Genomic DNA, 20,344 nt, shown 5'->3' on the forward strand with positions numbered 1-20,344 from the left:
CTAAATGAGAGATAATAGTAATATGTTTAAATCGGGTGTTAACTATACTATATCTATTTTTTTGCATCACTTTCAAGTTTTTTCGACATATGATAATGTAATGTAATTATGTAAGCACTCATCATTAAATGCGACCAATAATTTGAAAATATTTTAAAACAACTAGTTACTGATATTGGCTATAAGGTGGCAACGCCACTAGCAGGTAAATAGTACAATAAATAGAGAACTAAATAAAAAATATATTTCAGAGAAACGTTTACATCAATATTTAAACTAACCATGAACAATAACATTAAAATGATTTTCGTAAGGATTTTCTAAATACAGGCACTGTTCATCTGTTATTTTCCCGTTTATTCCATCTTTACTAATAAAGAACCATTTTTCATTAGCAAAAACATAAATAGACGTTTTTAACATTTCAGCTGCAGCATATAACTCAGCTACACCGACAGAAATAACTAAAAAAGTTAACATTTTTTAATTTCAGTAATTTTAAAATTATTTTTAATTATAAAAAATGTATGTCGTATTTCATTGATTTTAACTATATGAAATTATAATTTTGTGTACTTATATTTTAGCTTACACTAGGCACACACGGACAAGATAAAATTATTTTTAATTATAAAAAATGTATGTCGTATTTCATTGATTTTAACTATATGAAATTATAATTTTGTGTACTTATATTTTAGCTTACACTAGGCACACACGGACAAGATAAAAATATTTTTAATTATTAATTAATATTACCGTTGTAAATTGAAGGATCACTTCGTTTTAGTACTATGTTTTCCTTATTAAACTCATAGTCTAGGTAGTTTTCAGACTGCTTCAAAAACTAAAAAAAACACAATAATAAATATATGCATTTTAGTTTGTATAACAAATTATTATTACTTTAACTAATTGAGATTTTATGCGTTGATAAAATACGACACTTCCAGTTATCCAGTAAGATATAGCTTTAACAAAATAATGCATGTCTCTTTCAATATATATAATGTTTAAATCTAAATTTGAACCATTTAGCTTTTCATTTGTGCGAATATTTTTTACGCAATTTACAATATATTTTGAATTTATTTTTAAAAGACTGGCCTTATTCAGCTGCCATTCCCAATCAACTGGATTGAAGTCTTTTATAGTTTTGATATTATTTAATTTATCCCACTTAAAAATCTAAAATTGAATAAAATATGCTCATAGAATAATATTGAAATAAATATTGAACATATTATTGTAAAAGTATAGTTTTAAATAGTTCGATAAATAATAGGCAATTCAATTAAATTTTTATTTGACAAAAATACTAATAACCAAAATACTAAAAGTAAAAAAAAAAGGATAAAATAAATAAAAAATTCAGAATACTTATTCAAATTCAAAAAGTTATTGAAAAATTGACCTTTGACACTTCTGTAAAATCCTGTAAGTAATTGTTAAAAGATATACATTAAGAAATTTATACACTTACTTTGTATGTAGATAATAGAGGATCCTAAAAAAACATAACTTTTATAAAAAAATTAGTTTTTAATTTTTTATATAATTTGAGTTCTGAGTCTACGTCTTACGGTAAATATATTTCAGGGCAATAAATGTATTTAACTTATTTGATTTTTGGATTACATTATATTATTTTACTTACTGTGTTAGTGTTTATTTGAATCTAAAAAATAATTTCATATAAATATTAATTTTTTTTATTCATAAATATTAGAGCACGGAAAAAAATTATTGTAAATAGTTGGAAAAATTATAGCTAATCAAATTCACATTTTCTTGATACAACTATAATAATACAAAACGGTAGCATAGTGTGGTCGTGTCACAGTTGGGTCCAGTATAGATGATATCTGACAGTGATTAAAATCACTATCATAAGAAACGCTACGATGCAAATCTGTAGATAATATATAATTTTAAGAAATTGGAGGAATATTTCAAAAGCAAAATTAACTCTTATTTCTTTTATTATTCCCAATTAGTATTTCTACAATTTATAAGTAAAATATATGAATATAAATCTATCATAGTAATTTAATGTAGTATGAAATTTAAATTTTTAATTTAATACTGTACATTTTATGGAGAAATTATAAAACATTATAAAGTAGTTATTATTATGGTAAACATGCATACAAATTTATGAGTTTGATACAAAACTTTTGCAAGATAATTTATTGTTAATTATGAATAAATGGCCTTGAGGAATTTTTATCAGAGTCAAAAATATACTACTCATAAGCAATTTTTCTTGATAATTTCAATTCTGCAATAAGATATTTTCATCATTAATTTTTCATATTATTACTAATAAGTTAAATACGAGTATCATATCAATAAATATAAGTTAATGAAATTCAACAGAAAGTTAGCGGACAAAATCATAGGTAAAATTAAGCACGGAATATTTCTGAATTTCAGTATATTAGAGAATACTGTACAATATGACTACACGGAATATAGTTTTAAATATTTCAATTTTAACAAGGATATGTTTTTAAAAATTAAATATCAATAATGACTTCCTAAATATTTTTTTTTAAATAAATTTTATAATGTGTAAATACTCGCTTTCTAATTAGTAACAATTCCAAATAAGAGATATTAGAAAAAATCTAATTGTAAACTTGAAATTAGCGTCAAAATGTGGTTAAGTAAAGTATATATTGGTCTATGATCATTAAAAAATTTCATTTTAATGATATTATTTTACTGGAGAAACAGTATAAAAACAAAATATATATTCCTTTTATTTTCCAGAATTTTAATTGAAAAAAGTTTTTTAATGTGGCCATTTTTTACAGTAGCATAATTCTATTTTTATTCATCTAAATTTCTAGAATTAAAAGTTTTTTCAAAGTTTGGTGATAATAAGTTTAACGAGATAAACAATGTGTTCTTTTGATGTATTGAACACAAAAAGAGTACCCTCAAAAATTAAAAAAAAATTCCTTGTTCCCCGTAAATGGGTGAAATCTCTCAAAAAATTACAATTTTAAAATTTTAAATTCGCCAATTTTCGAAATTTTTTCAATTTTAGCTTCGATGCAAAGCTGAGAAGGTATTGGTTTTACTATGATGTGTTTTTTTTTTTTTTTTTTTTGTGTCTGTTACCACTTTTTCTCAGCTCTCACCGAACGGATTTCTTTCAACGATACGTCAAAAGATCACAAATCGTATCTAGTCGAAGACATTACCCTTCAAAATTGAAAAAATTTCCCTCGTTCCCCGTAAATGGGGGAAACCTCCAAAAAAATTACAAATTTAAAAATCGCTAATTTTCGAAATTTTTTCAATTTTTTTTACTAAAAACTGCCGTAACTTTTTCAAAAATGAACATATCAATATAATTTTTTTTTATATAGATGCTTGATGTCTTTACCTATCATTTGGTATATTTTTTTTGTAAATCTGACACTTAACCTGCCCACAGGGGGGGATTTAAAATGACAACTTTTTCACAAAAAATTAACTTTTTCAACTTAACTTTTGAAAATGTTCCGGAAGGTCTGACACTTTTATATATATCTTAAATTAAAGCTAATGTAATATACTTTAATTTGAAAAAAAAAAATTTGACCTCTGGACTTGTCTTCGTGGTGAAAGTTGACATCAAAGTTAATAAAAAATTACGATTTTTGTAAAATAATTTTTTTTTATATTTTTAACTTAATAATGCTCTAACTTTTTCAAAAATGAACATATCAATATAATTTTTTTTTATATAGATGCTTGATGTCTTTACTTATCATTTGGTATATTTTTTTTGTAAATCTGACACTTAACCTGCCCACAGGGGGGGATTTAAAATGACAACTTTTTCACAAAAAATTAACTTTTTCAACTTAACTTTTGAAAATGTTCCGGAAGGTCTGACACTTTTATATATATCTTAAATTAAAGCTAATGTAATATACTTTAATTTGAAAAAAAAAAATTTGACCTCTGGACTTGTCTTCGTGGTGAAAGTTGACATCAAAGTTAATAAAAAATTACGATTTTTGTAAAATAATTTTTTTTTATATTTTTAACTTAATAATGCTCTAACTTTTTCAAAAATGAACATATCAATATAATTTTTTTTTATATAGATGCTTGATGTCTTTACTTATCATTTGGTATATTTTTTTTGTAAATCTGACACTTAACCTGCCCACAGGGGGGGATTTAAAATGACAACTTTTTCACAAAAAATTAACTTTTTCAACTTAACTTTTGAAAATGTTCCGGAAGGTCTGACACTTTTATATATATCTTAAATTAAAGCTAATGTAATATACTTTAATTTGAAAAAAAAAAATTTGACCTCTGGACTTGTCTTCGTGGTGAAAGTTGACATCAAAGTTAATAAAAAATTACGATTTTTGTAAAATAATTTTTTTTTATATTTTTAACTTAATAATGCTCTAACTTTTTCAAAAATGAACATATCAATATAATTTTTTTTTATATAGATGCTTGATGTCTTTACTTATCATTTGGTATATTTTTTTTGTAAATCTGACACTTAACCTGCCCACAGGGGGGGATTTAAAATGACAACTTTTTCACAAAAAATTTACTTTTTCAACATAACTTTTGAAAATGTTCCGGAAGGTCTGACACTTTTATATATATCTTAAATTAAAGCTAATGTAATATACTTTAATTTGAAAAAAAAAAATTTGACCTCTGGACTTGTCTTCACGGCGAAAATGGCTACCGAATGCTATTTTCGTGTGAAAATTCTCGATTTTATTATTTATATTATATTTAACTTTATAATGCTATAACTTATTGAAAAGTGTATGGATCCACACAATTTTTTTATGAGAAATAATATTTTTTAATAAACCCTTTTTCATTCGACATACTTTATCTTAATCAGGATATTAATAAGAAACCAGCAGATCAAGTAGCTTTTGGAATAAAACACCAATTTTTTTAAAATTAATCATTATCTAAAGATTTGCATCGAAGCGTTTATTTTTGATAGTGATTTTAATCACTGTCAGATATCATTATACTTGATCCAACTATGCCACGTCACCACTGTGCCGCCACCCCCCTTTTTTTACTTGAAACTGCCATAACTTTTTTAAAAATGACCAAATCAATATAAATTTTTTTATAGATGCATGATGTCATTACTTTTTACATGGTATTTTTTTTTATAATTCTGACCCTTTACCTGCCCACAGGGGGGGGGGATTTAAAATAACAACTTTTTCACGAAAAATAATTTTTTAAACTTGACTTTTGAAAATGTTCTGGAAAGTCTGACACTTTTATATATATTTTAAATTAAAGCTAATATAATATACTTTATTATGGAAAAATTAAATTTCGGACTTTATTTTGTCTTCACAGTGAAAACAGACAAAGTTAATAAAAAAAAATACGATATTTGTAAAAAATTTTTTTTTTACAGTTTCAACTTTATAATGCTACAACTTAATGAAAAGTGTATGGATCAACACAATTTTTTTACGAGAAATAATATTTATATCCCTTTTTCATTCGACATACTTTATCTTAATCAGGATATTAATAAGGAAATAGGAAATCATGTAGCTTTTGGAATAATTCACCAATGTTTTAAAAGTAAACACTATCTAAAGATTTGCATCCAAACGTTTTTTTTTATAGTAATTTTAATCACTGCCATACTTGATTCCACTATGCAGCGTCACCACTATGCCACGACCCACCTGTGCTGGGATTTTTTACGGTAGCCGTTTGCATGTAGAAGACAAGTAGTTTTAAAACAAATTTTTTTTTTTTGACTTATAATTCATAAGCTTTCATTTTTAAACATATGTTTTTCTGGAACATTTTCAAAACTTAAGTTGAAAAAGTTAATTTTTTTGCAAAAGCTGTTATTTTGAATCCCCCCATTTGTGCAAGTAAAGGGTCAGATTTCGATAAAAATTTTTGTTAAACGTATGAAAAATACCTAAGGAATTTATATATAAAAATTTGTATTAATTAATTAATTTTTAAAAAAGTTATAGTAGTTTTAAGAAAAAAAAGATTAAAGAAATGTCCAAAATTACCGATTTTTTAAATTTAAATTTTTTGGGGGGTTTTCACTATTTACGTAGAGCGAGGAGAAAATTATCAATTATTAAGGGTATGTTTTCGATTAGATACCATTTGTGATCTTTTGACATATTGTTGGGAAAAATTGATTCAGTAAGAGCTGAGAAAAAGTAGTGACAGTCGCATACACAAAAAAAAAAAAATAAACACATTATGGTAAAAATAATACCTTTTCTACTTCGCATTGAAGCTAAAAAATTAAATAAAATAATCACAATCTAGAATCAGAAATTTATAAAACATGTTCAAATTCAAAATGATATTTATTAGTTGATAGCAATTTTTCAAATTACATAATACTTAATAATACTTTTGTCAAAATTTGAAAAATACTCTACCTTTGACTTTTCTGTAAAATCCTGTAATTGATTGTTAATAAATTTCTTGTTAAATAGAATACATTAACAAAATGTATACACTTACTTTGTAGGCAGATAACAAAGAAGCCTAAAAAAACAAATGTCTTTTAAATAAAAATGATTTTCTTCGTCGTATAGAGATTGCATTTTTAAACGAAAGTTTATTTTACACGTTTAATTTTTGAATTAAATTTGGTTGGTTGAGTTTGTTTTAAATTTATCATTCAACAATATTTGGAGACATTTCATGCGTTATTTTACTTACTGTATTATTGTCCATATGACCCTTTAAAAAAAAAGTACAAATAAGTATTCATTTTTTCTTTTATAACTAATAGCGCAAAAAAAAATATTTTGTAAATAGTTCAAAAAATTATATTTAATCCAATCCCAATTTCACAATTTTCAAAAAAAAACGCCTTTTAGTTTCTACAAATATTCTGTATTATTATGTTTTGATTGTTACGGTTTTATTTTTGTTTGTGAATTTCGCTACAGATAGGTTCGCTAGTTTCTAATACAAACATAGAAAAATGTATATATATATATATATATATATATATTTTACATTACACAGCATCTTATTTTTATAATATTTATTGCTACATAATGAAAACAATTAACTATAAATAACTATTATATTTTATACATCAGTTCCACGATAGCCGTCGTTCGATACGCACGTGTGTACAGTGCGCTCTAAGTTACTGTCTTTTCGTACAACGTGTGTTTTCGTTCATTATTACTAAACTGGTTAATCAAGATGTGACTTGCCTATGTAACCACTCTACTTACTCTTCACTTTCAACTAAAGTCTTGTGCACAGCAACAAACGAAAAATTATCGTCTGGCTATTGTCATCGTTCTAGCTGTAATATTAGCAGCCCCAAGTCCATACGGTCTAATCGGCGGCCGCCTCGGCGGTCTCGTTATTATTAATTATAATGCATTACGCTACCGCATCCCACCGTCGTCTTCATTTGTTTTATTGGAATCGCGTTGTGATTGTTACTCCATTTATTTAGTAACTTAATAATAATAATTGCATTCTAGTCAAAAAGACTAGCATAAATAACATCAACAACAATAAGAATAATAATAAAGAAATTAGTATAACAAATAACACCGTATCCCCGTTAACAATTAGTAAAAATAAAGCCTTCAACTCGCCACTAGACACAAGTAATAATCAACCAGAAGCAGGATGGACTGTACAAAAATCTAAAATAAATCTCTCCAGTTCTACTAATTCAGAACCAAACTCTTCACGTGTACAATCTCCCAACCAAAACAAGTAAAAAAATATTCACTTCAGCAAATCGTTTTTTAAAAAAATTAAAAAATAGTAATTTAGTTTGGAGGTGTACGAACGTCGTACTCAGAGCGTATTAAGCTGTGTTATATTCGATGCAGACACTGTACATTACACGAATTGCTAGCTAAAAAGAACTATTTAATCTAGTTCAAAAGGTTACTTTTCTTAACATTGAAGAGGAAAAATTATCAAACTAGTTCAAATTTATATTTCATGTCAGTTAGATTCATGTAAATTTTATAAAAATTGGTCGACTCATTACTATGGCAAATCCTTGTTAAATATTTTTAAATAAATAACAAAATAACAAATTTGAACACAAAAATAGCATTTTAGCTTCTATGCGATTGGTTATTAGTATTGGTAATAGTTTTACTATGATGTGTTTTTTTTTTGTGTGTCTATTGCCAATTTTTTTCAGCACTCACTGGACCGATATTGATGAATACTATGACAAAAGATCACAAATCATATCTAGTCGAAGACATTACCCTCAACAATTTATTTAATAAATTTCAACTCGTCACTAGGCACAAGTAATAATCAACCAGAAGCAGGATGGGCTGTACAAAAATCTAAAAGAAATCTCTCCAGTTCTACTAATTCAGAATCAAATTCTCCACATGTACAACCTCCCAAAACAAGAAAAAAAATATTCACTTCAGCAAATCGTTTTGAAGCCTTCGCTTCAAACGAAGACCAACAGTCCAATCAGTTAAATTATCAATTCGATTTCCCGCTCAATGTTTCTACTGAAAACATTACTACTGACTTGCAGACCGAGTGTACTAATAATCCACCAATTAAATCCCCTCCTCCGATTTTTGTAAGAGGTGTCGAGGATTTTCCAGAAATATGTACAGTACTTATAGAACTAATCGGTGTTGAAAACTTTGTCTGCTAATCATCTGCAGATAGATTAAAAATTCAAACTAGCACTCCAGGTGTATATAGGTCACTGATACGGTATTTAAAGGAAGAAAAAGCCGAATACCACACCTATCAGCTACAACAAGATAAACCCGTCTGTGTCGTAATTCGCAACCTACATCCACCAATGCCAACTAGTCTTATAAAATCTGAATTAGAATTTCATAATTTTGAAGTTAAAAATATTACCAATGTTCTACACAAAACAAATAAGCACCCATTACCATCTTTTTTTGGTTGATCTAGAACCCAGCAACCAATCAAAATATATATACAAATTGACCTATCTATTACACACAAAAATTAAAGTAGAAGAACCTTTCAAAGTTAAAACTATAAGCCAATGTCTAAGTTGCCAAAATTACGGGCACACAAAAACGTACTGTGGCTACCTACCACGATGCGTTCGCTGCGGCGCCTGCCACCCATCATCTGCTTGTCCAAATCCACGCAATGCTCCACCAATATGCGCACTTTGCCAAGGGAACCACTCAGCTAGCTACAAAGGTTGAGCAGTATACAAGGGCCTCATCGACGTAAGAAACCTACCACAAGTAATCATTATTTTTTTGTCAGATAATATTAGAGATTAGTCACTAGTTGTAAAAGACAGCCACCCTACTCATGATGCTAACCCATACCCCACTCCATTCTATGCACAAGTCACGTCAGGCCATTCCTCAAATCAACAGCTGCCCCCACCGACAGCTGATATCAACAAAACAATAACAAATTTCTAGAGGACTCTAAATCTTTAATAAATCCATTAATATCCCTACTTACCAAAGTAATATCTAGTCTTTTAGATAATAAAAAATGAACAATGACATACACACAAGCAAATCCCTTTTAATATTACTATTCAACGCAAACGGTGTTAAAAATCATGTAATTGAAATCTAATCAGTACTACAAAACAAACGTATTTATATTGCATTAATTACTGAAACTCATCTCACTCAATACTCTAAGGTACATATTCCGGGTTACAGGTTACTGAAAGCCAATCATCCAGATAATACAGCTGACGGCGGAGTCGCCATACTAATTAAATCCACCATTAAATTCCAAATTCTTCATAATGTCTGTCAAAACTTCTTACAGTCCTGTGCTATTTGAATCAATATAAATAATATTCCTGTAACAATTCGGCACTATACTCACCTCCAAGACATTCTGTTACAATTGCTGACTTCAATAACTATTTTTGTACCTTTGGCAACAATAGTTGGAGGCGACTTTAACGCCAAACATCAAAGTTGGGGTTGTCGCACAAATAACATAAGTGGTCTTGTATTACGTGATGTCATATGTGCAAAAAAACTTAAAATACTTGCCCCCCAGGCCCTACTTACTTACCAACTTCTGCTCAAAAAAACCCAGATATACTTGACATATTTGTTTCAAAAATCACATCTAATTTATTTCACTCTACTGATAATATCTTAGACTTAAACTCGGACCACTCTTCTGTCATAATAAACACTTAACGATTATCCATTAACTCGCCCGGAACCTTCCAAACTTTTCAATGCCACAACTGATCGTTAACACCTCAAAATATTTATTATCTTTAACATTATATTGTCTTTTACGTGACTAGCTCCTAACAATAAATCTACTTTTTGCAGCTGTCTTAATCCCGGGTCAGCCAGCTCCACTTGTTCAGGAATACATACTCTTCCATTAATATTTTTAATAGTTAAACTGCCATTAGATTTGGATAAACTAAGCAATCACATTTTATTACATAATTATTTATTCGAGATGGCGTCTCAATTTGCACAGATGCTGTGATATGTTTTATAAACTCTCTAATACAAATTATAGTAAGAGATAAATTTAACCTGAGATCCAGAGTCTAATAATATACGACACTATTAATATTTATCATACTTATCGTGCACGTATAGAATCACTTTTGCACAATAGCATCTTAAACCTCTCTTCTAAAATTTCTATTAATTCCCTCGGTTCTACTACGTCACTTGTAATCGCGTTTGTTTCCCATGCTACTAATTTCATCCTACATAATTTTATCGTTATTGCTTGTATTATTAGTGAACCCCATGTATTTAGGTTATGGCCTGATCATCTATCCAGTTTTTGATTATTTTTATTTGTTTCTATTTCAATGGGACTCTGTACTTGTTGAAATTTTGTCCATACCTCTTCTATCTTTTGTGTTTTAATTTTAACTTGCATATGATTTTTTCTTCTTTAGGCTCTCTAACGAATTTTTCGTATTTTATATTGACTTAAACTGTATCGTTTGTATTCTACTTATCGCTAAACTTCTTAACTCAGACATCTCTAATTACTGAATGCCTCTATCTTATACTATATTATTTTCTCTATGACTTACTCTGATAACTGCTGTTAATGTTTTGATTGCTATTATACTATCATCTATTTACTTTACACACTGATATTATTACTACTATCTTTATTCTGCGCGCTAGCCACGAACTAAAATTTATTAAGGATAGCTGGTTTTTGTCGTAACACATAAAGTGTACTACAAAGTTGTGTATAATTCTACTCTTAGTAGAATTATTTAGTTAAATTGTTAATAAATCTTATTTAGTTAAATTGTTACTAATGCAATAAACAACAATAATTAAATGAAATTATAATTGTTGAAGTAAAATTTCTTTATAAAGGGTCTGAAAAAAGAAACAGATTATCGAGCGTCACAGCCGGCTAAGGTCGCATACGGTCGGCTCTTTTTACACTACTTGCTCCGGATTATCCATTAGCTAACTCTTTATAATTTTTTGTTTTGTTACACGGAATAAAACATATAGGGAGTAAAAAGATTTACCAACTTTAATTTCAACTTTGATTAATTGTTTTTCCAGAGCATTACTGCGATGCTTTCATTTATGAAGTAGACGCTTATAAATTACTTGATTTTTTTTATAATGAACTATTTCTTTATTAATATAAACACCTCGCACGCTATGACACAGCTTTCCGTCTGGTTAGCGGTATACTATACAAACAACTATGAAAAATTTAATTTTTGACACTAATGATCTGCATCTGAAGGAATATATTGGTCAGTAACTAACGAATAAAAACATCTTTTAGTTTTGATAAATTAACTGTATTATTACGATTTGATTTTTACAATTTTATTTTTTCCTATGAATATAAGCGCGCGTAGGTGCGTCAAAGTCTCAGATATCGTTTATGAATATTAACAACTTGACACGGCCCGCGTCGCTTTGTTATACACGATGCCCCGCGACTCATGCCACCTTTATCAGCCGTCGCCCTACTATGAGTATTTGACTGATCAACACCGCGTGCCGTACGCCAAGGTGCAAAGTCCAGCAAATGCCACACGGCCGACGACAACCCGCCGCAAATGGTGCGGGAGTCTTCTTCCCGTTGTGAAAGCGACAACGTCGACCAACCGAACCGGACCCGCGCACCGTCGCCTACAACGCTGCTAACCATTTTGTCGCCCAAGGATCACGCCGGTCACGGCGTCGTCGACGCCAGCGAAAATGCCGCGATATTATGCGAAAATTTTTATTATTGTGTTCATCTTTTCGGTTTGTTTTATTTTTTTGTTAAAATAACCTGTTGTTGCTCATTAATAAACAGCCAACGGGTCTTTACCCTCAAAACCAGTATCGACCACATTTTTAGGACGTAAGTCGTGTCAAACTAAAAGTCTATACTACACCACCCATTGCCTACTTAACATAACAATAAAACTTATTTAGCATAATATCGACCAATAACAATAATTATCTAGTAAAAATTAACCTAACTTATCAACGCACCTTAAAAAATTTCTTAGGGGACTTCTTGTTAAATAGACAACATTAAAAAAAATTATACACTTACTTTGTATGCACATAATAAAGAATCCTAAAAAAAATATGCCTCTAAAATAAAATTATTTATTACATTTTTTATGTAAATATGAACTATGATTTTTATCATATAGCGAATAATTTAAGATGATAAATTTATTTTACAAATTCCATTTTTGGAATAAATTATGTTAATTTTATCTTTTAAAAATATTTAAGGACATTTCATACGTTATTTTACTTACTGTGTTAATTTCCATTTGTTTCTAAAAATGAAATTAACAAATAAGTATAAATTTTTTCATGTCATGGTTAATAGTACTTAGAAAAAAAAATCGTAAATAGTTAAATAAATTATAGCTCATCAATAAAAATTTTGTTGGCACTATTTAAATAATATTGTTAGGATTACTTAATAAATGTAGCTGTCCCATATTAAGTTAAATCAGCCTAAGTTATCGACACGCATTGAAAAATTTTCCATAGGGGAATTTTTATTATATAGATCACATTAAGAAATTGTATACCCTTACTTTGTATGCAGATAATAGAGAATTCTAAAAATAAAACAAGTCTTTAAAATAAAAATTATTTATTCAATTTTTTATTTAAATGTGAATTCTGGTTCTTTGTCGTATAGCAAATATATTTTAAGATGATAAATTTGTTTTACAAATTCCATTTTTGGAATAAATTATGTTAATTTTATCTTTTAAAAATATTTAGAGACATTAATTACGTTATTTTACTTACTATATGACTGTCCATGTGATTCTAAACAAAAATTTACTTATTAGTAATAATTAATTTTCTTTATAGCTATTAGTGAATAGAATAAAATTATTGTTAATAGTTGGATAAATCATAACAATTTTTTTAAGGACTGTTATTATCATCTAATGAGAACTATTTAATAAATATAGTTATCTGATCTTTACAGGGGCGTATTCACATATATTCCGCCTATAGGCATTTTAAAATTTGTCGCCCTCCATTACGTTATAACGGAGAAGGCTCATTTTTATTTATTTTCGCCATAACACTAGTAATTTTGCCTCAAAAAAAAAGTGTTTAAAAATATTTTTCAAGCAAATCTATTTTTTTTAGTAAATCATAAAATAAATTGCTTGTAGCTATTTATATACATATCATAAATACATAATAAATGAAAACGATTATGATAGTTATAAGGACGTCAATATGTCTTAACAGCAATAAAAAAGTAACTCCCTTATTATAAATTTGTTGCCCTTCAATATTTGCCGCCCCTTAAAATACGCCGCTGTGATTTTTAATAATATATTAATCAAAGTTATGGACTCAGCTTGAAAATGTTTCAAAAAGGCACTTCTCTGTAAATATTACATCAAATGTATTATTACGTAATACATTAAATTTTACACTTTGTATGCTAATAATAGAGGACCCTAAAATACACATAATTTATTAAAAATAGATATATAAGTATCAATTTTTATTTTATAGTGCATAAAGAAAAATAAATTATTGTAAATAGTTGGATAAATTATAGCTGATAAAATAATTCAATAATGATCAAATACAATTAATCTATAGCCTACAAATAAAAATATCTTTTAGATTCGATAAATAGACTGTATATTTTTGTTTTGTTAATCCATAACTTAAAACTTGTCCACAGTAATTTTTTTCTGTTTTTATGCCATAGTTTGGTCGCAATAAACATCATAAATAAAATTATTATATTATATTGAATGCAAAAAAGGCCTAAGATCAAATGCCTTTTTAATTTTAAATGGTATTGTCTGAAATGATAGATATAACTTTTTTCTCAAAATACGAAATCTAAATCGTTTAATTTAAATATTTCACAGAACTAAGTATACCTGAGCAAAAATAGCTTTATTTGGTTTCTAAATAAAATTTTTTTGAGATTTTTATCACCTACTTTATAATTGTCATTTAACAAAGTATATACACAATACTTAAAGTAAATTAATCATGATATATAAGACAAGAACACTTGTATAAATTTGAAACCAATTTCAAAAATGTTTGGCTTGTTTCATTGTTTATGTACTAAATTTACAAAATCTGAAGAATAATATACCTTTGACTTTCTTTTAAAAGTCTGTAAATTATCATTATCAAATTTCCCATTAAATGAAACAATTAACAAAAAAATGTATACATACTTTGAACTGAGATAATAGAGGATCCTACAAAAAAAAAAATATTTTTTTTTTTTAATAAGAAATAATTAGCTAATTTTTTTAAAATAAATAAGATCTGTTATTTTTCGTTGTATAGTGAAAATATTTTAGGACGAAAAAAAGCTATTCATTTCTTTAATACAAAATTTATTACTAATTTTTATAATAATAACCTGGTTATTATAGTATGTAGGTGGCCGAAAAAAAATGTCATTAAAATATTTATAATAATTATTATTATTTGTGTATCAATCAAAAATAAATAATCATTAAAATTTATGTTTTATGTCAAATAGGATAAAGACATTGTCTTAGCTGAATGCAATGAATATGATATTCGATAACGACAGTACGATGTATTATTGAGTATGCTTAGTAAATCATAAATAAAAATTTCAAGTTAAAATTAGAATAGTTTTTTTTAATTATTTAAGGATTTTCTAATTGAATAATTCAATTTAATTATTAAATTTGAAAAGTTTCCCCGAGGTTTCAGTTTCCAATTGAATTTTAAATTTTCTAAAATTGCTACCTACTGTTATTTTACTAAAATATTATCTATATTACATATATATTTCGTCAGGCATACAACTTTGAAAGTCATATTTCACCAATCTTACAAAAGCGAATAACTTTTACAGTTATACATTTGTTGCTAAAGAAACGAGTTTAGTTTTTGATCATTAACATGATGATAAATGTACCATGTAATTTTTCTCTTAATTTATTAATATGCGTAAACAAATATTTTGAACACTTTATAAAAATAAATATATATTGAGAAAAGTACGATTTATGAGGTTTTGTATTATAACTGACCAATTTCTCGTATTTATTTAATAAAAATTCCTTTAAATCATTGCTAATGATTTATTAAATATATGCCATAAAATGAGTAAAGTTAATATACTTACATCAATTATTGTACCATCATCACTCTGAAAAATAATTTTTGTAATTTAGTTATTGAACAATTATACATAATGTTTGTATTTATAGTACAATTTAATAAGTAATTCTCCCCAACTGATATTTTCTCATCGATATACAGGGTGATTTTTTTATCATAACCCACTCAATTACTTGCAGAATAATAATAATTTAAACATTTTTTTTTATTATTATCTTTAGTTACACATTATTCTTGAATTTTTAACTATGTAATACTTTTTAAGTTCATCCCTTATGCCTTGGAAGGGGGTCAACTTTGTTTTTTTAAATGGTAACCATCAATATGTGATTGACCGCTGATAAAAATAATTAAACGAGTTCCATGCGACTCTTTAAAACGAATTATTATTATTCTATTCGCAATTAAAAACGCTCGCTCGAGTTTCGTTAATACCAAACTAAACGGTATAGTATCGTTTCATTTTCTTTTCTCTTTTTTATTTTGTGCTCTTTTGAAGCACCGCAAAGGTGTATACGCGCATACCTCCGCATACGCCAAAATTCGCCATGGCCGGGACGAGATAACTTCATTTCCACGTTGTGGAACGCTTTTTGTAACAAGTCTCCTGTAATTCGCAATCCAGCCGTAAACCAGGTCACTGCCATTTGTGGATCTACAGGTCGCATTTATTATGTTATTTTACACTACTATTAAATTATCAATTAATGTACCTATGTATATATTTTAGTACCGTTAAGTTTTACTAACATTAATTTTAGTGACATATTATGTTTGTATAATATNTTAATTTTAATGACATATTATGTTTGTATAATATGCTTATATAGAAATATTAATATATGAATACTCTCAACACCTTTCACAATTTTCTATATTATATTTGTCTATTCCTGACATTCCTGTAGTGTTCTCCTTTTCAATTTAAGTTAAAGGAACACTCAAACACAATATGAAAAAATAAAACATTGATNTTTAAAAAGTTATTTTTTAAATTAGTAAATTCTAATTTCTATTAATTTTAATATAATATACAAAGATAGATTATTATGGTTCACTAATTATTTTAATTAAAATTAATATAATTATTGGTTTAACGCATAAAAGAAGTGATTACTATGTAATTAAATACTGCTATTAAGCACAGGAGATACTAAATTATGAAAGCTATCATTTAAACGTAATAAATCTCAAGAGCTGCATTAAAATGTTTTATAACCAAAAGAGTGAATTTAAATTCTAAATTTTGATGATCTGCTTAATTGTATCATTTTAAAAATTGTTGAACAAGAAAAAATCAGTTTTCTACATTTATACTGATTTTTGGAAAAAACCTATAACATTGATTTAATGTATGTAATACATGCATTATAATATACGTATATACGTATATAGAGTGTTTATAAAGTAAAGAAACTATTATCTATTTTTCTCATTGTTTGTAACAGTTAACCTGTTTCCTTATTTACTTAACACTTTGTATATAACACTCGTTTTAAACATTGAGTTAAGATTTATTTTCTATTTATGAGCTAATATCCTTTAAACGATGGCAGATTATAGCTGAAGTTATTATAAAGTCAGTACATTTTGAAGAACATATACAACAAATTTCACTCTTATATACTAAGTTTTTAATAATCTATTTTATAGTCATTAACTGGTCTAGTTGTAGTCAATGATTTTTTTTTACGAATTGAATTTTAATATTAGTATGTAAAATTAATAGGTTTGTATTTATTTAAAATTTAATACTTTTAGCAATAAAATATAAACCTATTACATTGAAGATAACTTTAATATCCAGATAAATGTCTATAATTGAACAGTATTTTAATTGTTCTAGCATATTTAAATGTTAAAATCAAATTTTGCAAACCTAATAGAATGGCGGTAGATTATCAAAATTATTCAAAGTATTAAACAAAAAGAGTATCAATACTACAACTTTTGTTATATTTTAGTAATTATTCATTGACTTATTTAATTTTAAATCAATTTGTACCAAATTTTTTAAGAGTTAACATAATACATAATAATCCACCAAAAATTGTATAGAATTAAACAATATTTTTAAAAAAATTATTTTAAAATTTAGATTTTGTGAAATTAAAGATAATAATTTATAGTTTTTCACAATTAAGTCGATGATAAATTGATTAATTGTTAAATTAATATTGGCATAGAGCGGTGTGCTTGGAAACTTAGTTCCCTTTGTTAAAAAATATGCATTTCCAAATATTTTAAAGAATCATATTTTTTATTTATTAAATTTAAATAAATTGTTTAAGTTGAGGTAATTTTATGCAGCGAATAATCGTTATACATTGTTACCAGGAACGAGTGGTAGTAGAGGACCCGGTCCCATCGTTCAAAATTATGTTCTACAATAAGGCTTTATGGTGCTATAATCGTAATATTAATGAACTTTCCACATTTTATCTACTGAAATAATAACACATATTATAAATCGTAATTAATTATGTATGTAATTAGTTTAACAGTTAGATCGGTTAATTTAATTGAAACAACACAGGTATACATCTGATAGTAATTTTATAAAAAAAAACAATATTTTAGAAAATTTGATTTTTATAAAACCATTTAATTTTTAATTCGTTTTTTCGATACTTAAGTATGATTTATATACAAAAAGTGAATTTTGACAAATAATTAATAAATTAATTAATAAGGGAATAAGTTTAATAAAACGAATTTTACCTAGTAAACTAGAGATTTAAGTATTTTCCTAATATTTGTTTCAGTACATTATTGAAAATTTATAGAAAATATTTATGTCTAATTTCAAAAATATTTAATTAAAGTTTTTAATATATTTGGAACAAAGTATGATCAACGAGACTCGTTCGGGAGGTAATGTAGTGGCAGCCTTTGCTTGCAGTTGTGCGACACATCGAACGTGCTACAAGACGGATTCTCTTCGCACGTTCAAGAATTTACACGTATCTCATCCAAAAAATTATTTTTTGTTAAGTTAAAACGAAACAAAACAACCAGACGTTAATAAAAAAATAAATTTACAACTATTACTTTTTAGAATGCAACAAAACGTCTTCCATGCAATAGATTAGCGCCAATCACAGATAACTACTATTATATAAAAAAGTGGTTAAAGACTTATCACAATAAAAAAGAGTTTCTAAAAATTTTCATTGCGTGCTTAAGGCACGTCATACATAAAACTCACGAAAAATTAGCTAACACATTTTAAATAATTTATACATTACCAATCTTGAACGCCTAAAAAGATAGCACTAGATTTAGCCGGCGCCGTAAAAATATCTAAATTTACATTTTAATTATATGGTCATCCATGAGAGAATATTATACAAAAAACTTAACAAATGTAGCAGTGCACACAACACAAATATCGCTATGCTAGAAAATCAATACCAACCAGTTCCGGTGATTGCTAACCCAAACATACCATACATTACTAAAGAAAAATGTTAAAAGCCATCGTAATATACAAACGGCTCAATTGATATGAATTGAAATTAACAACAGTTTTATTATTTTAAATTAACAGTATATTAATAATATTATTAATTTAAAAGTAAAAAATTATAATGCAATTGACATTAAGAATATGACTGGGCGTCCCTACTTACATTAATAATAATAAAAAAACTAATTAATCAAAGTGATACAAAATTAACACATGCTATAAATATATTTAACTATGTATCAATCTAATCTAAGTTTTCAGTGGCACAACTTCAGTTCTATGTATGTGATATTAAAAACCAATATTTAAATGGGATGACAACTCGCTTTTCATATGCCTAATGGAAACAACTTTTGCACGACTTTAATCATTTATATAACCACAAGTATGGTAATTACACACGCGATATGATAAAAAATGTCACAGAACAGCTCCTGGCGACGTCGCCTTATCTAGTCAACCAGACCACATACAAGACACTAATAGAAAGCCGACAGTTACTGCCGTTCGTCTAACTGCCTATCCCACCTCGGTGTGTAATTCGTTGTGGCCATGATTTAATTTTTTATTGTTTTGTAATCTTTCAAATTTTAATTATTTATCTAGATTAATTATTAGATTATAATATTATCATAATTTAAGTTTTATCACCTGAGATTGTACTTGATAACTGCCACTTTCATCATTCTGGAACGACGATGAAGTTTCTAAGATGTATAAAGCAATGAAAAATGAATAGGTGAATAAAAACATGATTACATTAGATTTTACAGTTGAAAAAAATATTAAAAATAATGTGAAGTTTATATTTGAGTTTTATATACTATAGATTTGAAAATAGAAGTAAAATTTGTTTGTTTAAAAACATTTGTCCAACTCATTATTTGTAACCATTACCTATGATTTATGTGTTATAATATTAACATAAAATGATTGCGCATTTCAATTCAAATACACACGTTAATATCTTTTATAATAATTGTCGATAAAAATAATTTCTATGAATTATGACTCTGAAAACATTTAAAGATTTTTAAAATTAATTTCTAATTTTATCGATATTATATAAATATATAATATCGAATATAATAATATATAGGCCTTTTGAAAATTATGCGTGTAATAATTTTATTTCTTTGAAATTGAAACTATTTTGTGGCAAAAATATTCTACTTTTAAAAGTATTAATTTACAAAATATTAAAGTAAGAATAAACTTAGTTTTTTCAAAAATAGCATAGCAT

General features: G+C 26.8%; 1 protein-coding gene and 1 long non-coding RNA gene across 4 annotated transcripts; both read right to left on the reverse strand.

Moving 5' to 3' along the window:
- Positions 1 to 222: 222 nt before the first annotated feature.
- LOC126895283 (uncharacterized) lies at positions 223 to 19,891 on the reverse strand. Of its 3 annotated transcripts, XM_050666986.1 has the most exons (16): positions 19,753 to 19,891; positions 15,637 to 15,660; positions 14,705 to 14,728; positions 13,284 to 13,304; positions 13,064 to 13,087; positions 12,776 to 12,796; positions 12,562 to 12,585; positions 6,721 to 6,741; positions 6,520 to 6,543; positions 6,435 to 6,455; positions 6,266 to 6,286; positions 1,658 to 1,678; positions 1,484 to 1,507; positions 907 to 1,188; positions 760 to 847; positions 223 to 464 (listed from the first exon to the last, which is right to left on the reverse strand). In XM_050666986.1, the coding sequence occupies exons 1-16, from the start codon at positions 19,852 to 19,854 to the stop codon at positions 277 to 279; spliced, it is 930 nt and encodes a 309-aa protein (XP_050522943.1). In that variant the 5' UTR covers positions 19,855 to 19,891; the 3' UTR covers positions 223 to 276. The 3 variants fall into 3 exon arrangements, with proteins under 3 accessions (XP_050522943.1, XP_050522945.1, XP_050522944.1); XM_050666988.1 differs by lacking the exon at positions 13,064 to 13,087; XM_050666987.1 differs by lacking the exon at positions 6,266 to 6,286.
- LOC126895310 (uncharacterized) lies at positions 3,096 to 5,182 on the reverse strand. The gene is made up of 2 exons (XR_007701629.1): positions 4,487 to 5,182; positions 3,096 to 3,397 (listed from the first exon to the last, which is right to left on the reverse strand). It is a non-coding gene; the product is annotated as an uncharacterized LOC126895310 (long non-coding RNA).
- Positions 19,892 to 20,344: the final 453 nt, after the last annotated feature.

This window comes from Daktulosphaira vitifoliae, unplaced genomic scaffold (genome assembly GCF_025091365.1).
Source record: "Daktulosphaira vitifoliae isolate Bord-2020 unplaced genomic scaffold, ASM2509136v1 Scaffold_1, whole genome shotgun sequence".
Taxonomy (NCBI): domain Eukaryota; kingdom Metazoa; phylum Arthropoda; class Insecta; order Hemiptera; family Phylloxeridae; genus Daktulosphaira; species Daktulosphaira vitifoliae.